The sequence below is a fragment of the Salvelinus sp. IW2-2015 genome, unplaced genomic scaffold (assembly GCF_002910315.2).
Source record: "Salvelinus sp. IW2-2015 unplaced genomic scaffold, ASM291031v2 Un_scaffold4878, whole genome shotgun sequence".
Classification (NCBI taxonomy): Eukaryota; Metazoa; Chordata; class Actinopteri; order Salmoniformes; family Salmonidae; genus Salvelinus; species Salvelinus sp. IW2-2015.
In genome coordinates this window covers 15630-24683 of record NW_019946147.1, presented here as the reverse complement: position 1 = coordinate 24683, position 9054 = coordinate 15630, and the positions used below count along the sequence as shown (strand labels likewise).

Sequence of the window (9054 nt, the reverse complement as noted above, 5' to 3'; positions counted from 1 at the left end):
ATATTTGAAGCATCTGTTATCTGGAAAGTATTGATACATATAGCTAGTGGTGAAAACAGAATTTCTTACTACAACTGTTAAAAACAAACAGTCTGAAAGTGGACAGAAATTCTTGGATGTGGTTTGCAAGTTCCTTTAACATGTCTAACAGAGGAGGAACTTAGTTACGCAAATAACAACACTCCCCACTGGTTGAATTAACGTTGTTTCAACATCATTTCAATGAAATTACATTTAACCAACGTGGAATAGGCATTGACTCGACAACTGTACTCAGTGTGTCATCTGAATTTAGGACGTTGTTGTGAAAGTCTGATATAGTGTAATGATTAGATAACAATACACTCACAGACGAGTCTCAGGGAGATGTTGAGAGTGACTTGTAGAACACACAGCATCCCAAAACTCACAGCAACCATCCTGTAGAGTGTTCTCCCTGAATCCTCAGGTCCTGAGGAGATACACACTGATGTGAGAATACACACATACCCCCCCCCCACACACACACACAGACACACACATATAACCACACACGTACACATGAATGCATACACATGTATTCAAGCAAGCAAGCACGCAACGCACGTACACACACATACCAACACACTCATAAACACTCACATACAAGCACACACATACCACACACACGATCAGCAGCAAGAGTACCGTTTCTCACAGTTGCTTTAGAGGAAGTTCCTGTATCAGTATAACATGTTAGAATCATTAAAGAGGAAGTTACTGTATCAGTATAACATGTTAGAATCATTAAAGAGGAAGTTACTGTATCAGTATAACATGTTAGAATCATTAAAGGAGCAATCTGCAGTTGCTACATTAATATTAGTATATTTACCCATAGATTCTTAATAATAACGATTTAGAAATGCRTCCTGAGCTTTGTTCAACTGTCATACAAAACATACTTCTTTTTACTCCATTGTAATTGTAAACAAACACTGTWTGGCCTCAAAACATGYTTAAAACAACAATTTGGATCTTATGGATGGTCAGTCATTACACTAACACTCCAGCCCCATTCCTCAGATGTTTACCAAATCATTGGCAGGGTGACCACGTTGGTCATGTTGGAAGTGCATATTGTCGCTTTAATGCTTCTGAATACACTTAAAATATCTATTTAAAGGTAAATCATATATTTTTTAAACTTTTCCAGTAAGACTTGCTATTAGCATTTTTCAGTGTTTGTGTAAGTCTTTGTCAATGTGTGTGTGTGATGATAGTTTTTCTTAGTCTTACCTGACATTGTCTCAGTTTCACTCTCCTTCAGCTCTGTTCTGTTTTCTTCAATAACCTCGTTTTAATATCAAAACCTGGCGTGTTTAGCAATCCATCTTAACTAACTGGTGATACCTTCTAACTGACTCCTAATGGAATATCTAACTGTATGTTACCCTTTGCTAAGCTGACTCCTAATGTAATATCTACGTATGATACCTTTCTAACTGACTCCTAAGTATATCTACATATATACCTTTCTAACTGACTCCTAATGGTAATATCTACTGTATGATTACCTTTCTAACTGACTCCTAATGGTAATATCTACTGTATGATTACCTTTCTAACTGACTCCTAATGGTAATATCTACCGTATGATTCTAACTGTACTGACAAGTAGCTATGTAGTTGGTCTAATGTGCTTCTCCACCAGGTACCTCTCTGATATCTCTCTTTGGTCCACCGGGGTTTTCCTCTATCTTAATGAACCTGATTGGTTGAGGAGTTTTTGAGTGACAGCTGGTTGAACCACTGAAAAGATCCACTTCACTTCCCTCTTTTGGGACCAATATAGGGGAACAACAGTCAAATATGAACATTTGATACTGTGCTTATATGTAACTTGACAACAAAGACTGACTGTCAAACGTTATTTAGTAACATGCTTTGAGATCCTTTGATATCTCTTCTACACTCATTGATTGGTGATACAGTCATCTCCTATACAGTGTATGTAACGGTGGTTTGGTACTGTTGACAATGTTTGCACCAGGCCTAAATTGGAGCATGTAAATATCTGTAGCAAGGTAAAATAATATATTAGAATTGGAAATGATGAAATGCACTGCATGCAGAGTGTGAACAAAGTCAAATGTACTAACTTCATGTTGACTCTGGTATACAGGACACTACAATGTCAGGAAATAAGTAGGACTTTTATTAATGCTAATACAAAACAAAAACAACATGTGTGTGCCTGAGTTTGAGAGAGAGAGAGAGAGGTGTGTGCACTGTAGTCTGCTGTATATGTTACAGTATGTTGTCATGGTGATGTTAAGCCACTTTCTCACAAATGTCGTAGTGAGGAGACCAAAGCGCAGCGTGAAGACATATTTTTAATACAAGAACACTAAACAAACTAACGTGACTGCTATAAACAGAGAGTGCATACATGCAACTTCACAAAGACAATAACCCTTTGCTGGGGGCAATAATAGGCCACTCTAAAGTGTGCAGTTTTGTCACACTACACAAGCCGCACATGTCTCAAGTTTTGAGGGAGCGTGCAATTGGCATGCTGACCGCAGGAATTTCCACCAGAGATGTTTATTTAATTTCTTTAATTTAACTAGGCAAGTCAGTTAAGAACAAATTCTTATTTACATTGACGGCCTACCAAATGGTAAAAGGCCCTCCTGTCAGGGGCAAGGGCATGGATAATAAAAAACGGATACAAAAAAATATATATATATAGTATGTAAACGTCTGACCCACTGGGAATGTGAAAGAAATAAAATCTGAAATAAATCATTCTCTCTACCATTATTCTGACATTTCACAATCTTAAAATAAAGTGGTGATCCTAACTGACCTAAGAGAGGGAATTATTACTAGGATTAAGACTCTGCTTCTCGTGATATCTCTGTCTCTGAGTCATTTGTGTGTCTCTGTCTGTGTGACTGATGTAGGTGTTAACTCTAGGGAAGTATCAACAAAATGACAAGGGTAGTTGTGGCTATGCTAATACAAAACATAGAACAAGTTTACAAACTGTGTTCGTGCTTGTGTTCATGTATACTTGTGAGAGATTGTTACAGTGGTTATTGTTAAAACATTTTCTGCAGCACAATATAAATCATTCCATATCTCTACATGGTCATCTTGTCCAGAGTATATCTCAACACAGTCCTCCTGTCCAGGGAATGGGACTTGCTATTTGTGATGATGGACAGGACACTATTATACCAGGAAGATATAGATCATAGAGGGGAAGTGGAGAACAAAGGCTAACTGTTAACATATATTAAATATCATATGTAACAGCCTCAAGATAATTCAGGGAGTTTCCAGAACCCCCCTTCCTTTCACCTTTCTGCTGATCTGGACCCTCTGTTTACTCCCAYATATACATCAACATGTTCAGTAGGTCCAGGAATACAAACATGGGTCATTATAATGTCCATATAATAGATTTGACACTACAAACGGCTCCAAGTGGATATTGAGGGTGGGTWGTCTTAACCAGTGAGGATGAGGTGACAACAGTAACCACCGTGTCTCTCCTCTACATTTACAGTTTATTCATATAGCAGATGCTCTTATCTAGAAAGACTTACAGGACCAGTTAGAGTTAAATGCCTTGCTCAAGGGCACGTCAACAGATTTTTCACGTAGTCGGCTTGGGAATTCGAAGCGGCAACCTTTCGGTTACTGGCCAAACGTTAATGTCTAAGCTACCTGCTGACCTCTCTCTTAATGAACCTGATTGGTCGAGGAGATTTTGAGTGACAGCTGGTTGAATGAGTGAAAAGATCAACTTCACTTCCCTCTTTTTGGACCCATATGGAGGAACAACAATCAAATATGAGCATTTGACATTGTGTTTATATGTAACTTGACAACAAAGACTGACTGTCAAATGTTATTAGGAGATCACACAGCAGCCCCAGACACACTGCAGCAACTCCAGAGGGTCTCTTCCACCACTGAAAATGTACTGAATCACACATTAAAGATCTTTGGTAATATGTTTTACTGTATCATCCAGGAATGGGACACATAAACGTATAGTAACACAGGATAATCTCACCTGTAATGTATTGTGTGCTCTTTGTGTGTGTGTGTGTGTGTGTGTGTGTGTGTGTTCATGTAATCTTACCTGAAGCAACAACTCCATCTCTTGAACTGGGCTTGAAGTCTCTTACGTTGGCGTGTAATTGGCCGTAAATGTCTGTGTTCTTCATTGCATCAGATTTGTTGTCTTCAAATCCATCTGAGTTTTCATACACTCCCTCTGACATCTTAACACACTTGTGGTCAAATACAGTAACTTCTACTTCTAACCTCAACTCTAATATACATCTGTAGCTGCGTCTTCTCCCTGCACTGTCCTGGGTCTGTGTGATTTATAGAAGTGAAACTCTTTATCAGTCAACCACAGTGTGATATTAACACAACACTGGCCACCATGTGACTTCCACCAGCCTTAGTGTGATAATATACTACACTGTCTGACTATATATAGTGCTATGTGATGTATGTGTGATTTCACAGGGTCCCAGTTTTGGATGTGCTAAAATAAATTGGATCCTGTGAATTGACATATACACTACATATATCCTGACTGAGTTTACAGCACCCCCAGCCTTCAAATGGAGAACACACTATGGCTCTCACTCTGTGACTGGTGGTGTAAGGGGAAGTTGTCCCTAGACGCTGATCTTAGGTCAGTTTTGCATTTCCACCACAAATGGTTAAGGTTAGGATCGGGGGAGGGATTGCTGATCATATACGTAGGGGAAACTCCCCCCAGAGTTTGACTGGCCACCAAATACCATGTACTGTACAGTGCATTCAGAAAGTATTCAGACCCTTCACTTTTTCCACATTTTGTTACTTTACAGCTTTATTCTAAAATTGATGAAATAGTTTTTCCCCTCATCAATCTACACACAATAACCAGTTTTTTCTTTTTCATTATGAGTTTTCAGAAATGTTTGCAGGAAATATAGAAACACCTATTGTTGACTTTCAAATGAATCATTAGACATAGTTTTACACAAAAGTAACACTAAGACATTGCTTTGAAATAAACTTGAGGCCAAAGAGTAACACGTATGCTGTCCAACCAGAGAGAGAAGAGGAAACTGTAGCTGTCAGAGTGAGATGGGAGGGAGAACAGTAGCAGGGTTAGTAGTTTCCTGTGCTGTAATCTGTGAGGTCAGAGGAGATGGGAGGGAGAACAGTAGCAGGGTTAGTAGTTTCCTGTGTCTGTGAGGTAGAGTGAGATGGGAGGGAGAACAGTAGCAGGGTTAGTAGTTTCCTGTGTCTGTGAGGTCAGGTGAGATGGGAGGGAGAACAGTAGCAGGGTTAGTAGTTTCCTGTGTCTGTGAGGTCAGAGTGAGATGGGAGGGAGAACAGTAGCAGGGTTAGTAGTTTCCTGTGTCTGTGAGGTCAGAGTGAGATGGGAGGAGAACAGTAGCAGGGTTATAGTTTCCTGTATCTGTGAGTGCAGAGTGAGATGGGAGGGAGAACAGTAGCAGGGTTAGTAGTTTCCTGTGTCTGTGAGGTCAGAGTGAGATGGGAGGGAGAACAGTAGCAGGTTAGTAGTTTCCTGTAGTCTGTGAGGTCAGAGTGAGATGGAGGGAGAACAGTAGCAGGGTTAGTAGTTGCGCGTCTGTGAAGTGTCAGAGTGAGATGGGAGGGAGAACAGTAGCAGGGTATGTAGTTTCCTGTTATTGTGAGGTCAGAGTGAGATGGGAGGGAGAACAGTACAGGGTTAGTAGTTTCCTGTAGTCTAGTGAGGTCAGAGTGAGAGTGGGAGGGAGAACAGCAGCAGGGTTAGTAGTTTCCTGTGTCTTGTGAGGTCAGAGTGAGATGGGAGGGAGAACAGTAAGCAGGGTTATTTTCGTAGTGTTTCCCTGAGTGTCACTTGTGATGTGTCATATGAGTGAGATGGGAGGGATGAACAGTAGCAGGGTTAGTAGGTTTTTCCTGATTAATAGGTCGTCGGGGCATAGCGGTGCATGGGACAGACAGAATGGGAGGGAGAACTAGGTCAGCAGGGGTTAGTACAGTTTTCCTTGTAACACTTGTGAGGTGTGTCAGAGTATTGTAGGGCCTGGGAGGAGGTATTTTATCAGTTGAGGCTACGAGTTAGTAGGGTTGCTTCGTTTCTGTTCAGTTCTTGTGAGGTCAGAGTGAGCAGATCGTGGGCAGGTTGAGCAACCAGTACGCAGAGGTCATAGGGGAAGCATATGTGCTCTAGTGATGTGTGAGGCGTCAGAACGACAGTGGAGACGGGCGAGTTAGGGCAGGGCCGGAGAACAAGGTTAAGCAAGGGTGTAGTGTCATGTGTTTATATGTTTTTCGTACTGCTTGTCCTGTGAGGTCAGAGAAGTAGCGGTGTGGAAAGCTGTGGTTTGAGGGGGAATAAAAACAGAGGGTTATTAAGAACTCAGTGGCCCGAATAGCTACTGTTGAGAACGTTCGGTTTTTAATGATAGTAGCAGTTAGTATCGCACATTCCTGTGTCTTGGAGGTCAGAGGGAGATGGGAGGGAGAACGTAGCAGGGTTAGTAGTTTCACACTGGTGGATTGTCTAGTACGATTAGCATAGTTGGAAATTTTCTGTCTATAGACTATTGCAGTTTGGCTTGTGGGAGACCTAGAGAGGAGCGATCAACAGCTAAAGAATCAGGTCAAAAGTCCATTCGGACAGGGAGTATATCATGCCAGTATACCATTTAATGAACGGTTTCTCAGCTCCCGGTTCACCTGTGTCTGTGAGGTCTAGAGATATAGCTAATCCAGATGGTTTCTCCGGATGGGTCAGGGAGACCAGTAGCGCCCTGGATTGCGCCACTAAGGGGTTGTAACTTTAATTCAATGTATGATGTGCTGATTAGCAATCCCGGTATGATGTACGGCTAACAATGTGTGAGTTGATTCCAGTGTGAGTCAGAGTGAGATCGGAGGGAGGTGACCGGACTAACGGTCAGACAGTGCTCTAACAACTGTTAAGTATTTAGAAACTGGGCGTTTGTCCCTGTATCTGATGGTAGAAAAAGAATGGTGACAGTCAAGAACTCAATCTACATTTATCAGCTACGTATGCCACTGGCCACGTACACAGCTGAGGAGAGAGCTGTCTCGTTCGGGGAAGGTCTTCTTCCGCTTACTCCAACATATTTCTCCTTGGCTAGGGTTTTGAAGTTAGAGCACGCAGTATTGTAGCACCCACCACAATAGGTGTGCGAACATGGGCCACGCCTAATTGGGGAGGTCAACAAGGGTTCTGACAGCTAATCACACCACCTGATATGATTACTGATGCCTGTGGATAGCTCTTTTAAACGCGCACGACCCAATTTGCCCGTTAGAAGTCCATGCATTGTGGAGCCGATCTGGCGGGGACGCTTCATGTTAGTCACAATTTAATGGGGCTGTCTTGGGAGACGTGGCAGGGCACCGGGTGTTGGAATTGTGGTGACTTTATCCCTTATTTATTTATCACCTTCAGGAGTTTTAAACATATATGTTTTTGTCACTGTGGCATGGTTACTATCCAGTACCTAGTTCGAATGCATCACACACAGAGAATTGGACAATTCCAATCTTTCTCCTTCTGGTTGGATTTGGCCCCATTTTACACTGCCAGACACTGCCGCCTCAACATGGCTAAGCCTATAAGGTAGCGAAAGGTGACTGTATAGCCGAAGGCATAAAAACACAGAGTTAGACATGGAAAACAGCCTCTGGAGCTTCTAGAGTTAACAGCATTAACCTAAAACACATAGAAAACCTGTAGAGGGACAGCCCCTAGTTTTAAATTATCTATTGGAACTGGTTATGGAGTACTGCTCCTGCCCCTATATTATCCTCATCCTCGTGTCGCTTCCTGCCAAATCGGTCGTCTGAGGCAGGTTCATTGTCTCATTCTCTCGTCTCTATCACTACAATTTATGTGCCATTCTCTCTCTCCATTACTATGTCTTCTCGAATCGCAATAATCTTTCTAATTTAGGTCCAGATTTGAATCCGTCTCACACCTCGCGCACGCTCCGACCTCTTCTAGCATCGATCGCATTGTCTCATTCTCTATGATGATGTGCAGTTCAGGAGATACTCTCTTCGGTGTCCCACATTTCCCATCAGTTCTTTCTCCTCTCCATCGCCCTTCTCGATACATTCGGACATACTCACTACCTTGGTTGGTTGTGGGTTGAAGAAGAGTTGTGTACCATAAGTCCAGATGTTTCGGTCTGTTGCACTGGTGGGATTTAAGATTTAGCAATCGCGAGGCCAGCCAGAGGGGCCATGGAGAAAGCGCCTCTGGGAGTTGGGGGGTTGGGAAGGTGGCAGTAGAGATGCGGGGGTCGGCAGGGGGAGGCTGAACAGAAAGTCCACGGTATCCCACACCGTGAACTCCTCCAACATTTACATCTCCGCGGCCGCTCCCTGACATTCCTTGACAATCCTCTCCCAGCACTTCGCTAAGCTTGAGCAACACATACGCGAGTCACACGCGGAGCAGAGTGGTGTACGAGCCGCGAGTGGAGTAGACCCGGTAGGGCACGAGCGCAATGGAGCAGGGGTGTGAGAGATATATCTCTGTGGGGATTATGGTACGACGGTAACCTGGACCAACGGCCAGTCATGACAGGGTCATCCTGGCATTCCCCCCCCTCTCATGTCCAGCAAGGTAAGGGTCCATGTTCCAAACACGATATTTTTTAATTTTATTTTTTTATATCACCTTTATTTAAAACCAGGTAAGCTTGGCCTGGAGAACAGTTCTGCATCTTACACTGCGGACCTGGCCAAGATAAAGCGCAAAGCAGTGCGACACAAAGCAACACACAGAGGCTAACACATGGAATAACAAGTGTAACAGTCATACCATAGAAAAAAAGAAGATCTATATACAAAGTGTGGCAAAATGGCGTGAGGAGGTAGCCAATAAAAGGGGGCTATGTAGAGAAGTAATTACAATTTAGCAGATTAACACTGGAGTGATTAGGATGAGCAGATGATGTTGCAAAAGTAGGTTTTCCTCCCTTCCCCTGGTGTGGCAAAAGAGCAGAAGTAATTAAA

At 42.6% G+C, this 9054-nt stretch overlaps 1 protein-coding gene and 1 pseudogene across 1 annotated transcript in view; one reads left to right on the top strand and one right to left on the bottom strand.

Moving 5' to 3' along the window:
* The window catches only part of LOC112077734 (C-type lectin domain family 4 member E-like), a 9858-nt gene extending 5514 nt beyond the window's left edge, over positions 1-4344 (bottom strand). Inside the window, exons 1-3 of the mRNA XM_070441815.1 lie at positions 4118-4344; positions 3872-3955; positions 677-696 (exon numbers count right to left, since the gene is read on the bottom strand). Of these exons, the coding sequence (XP_070297916.1) occupies positions 677-696; positions 3872-3955; positions 4118-4259 (246 nt within the window). The 5' untranslated portion in view covers positions 4260-4344. The remainder of the gene's footprint in view (positions 1-676; positions 697-3871; positions 3956-4117) is intronic.
* A 4199-nt stretch (positions 4345-8543) lies between these two features.
* The window catches only part of LOC112077733 (ecto-ADP-ribosyltransferase 5-like), a 2151-nt pseudogene continuing 1640 nt past the window's right edge, over positions 8544-9054 (top strand).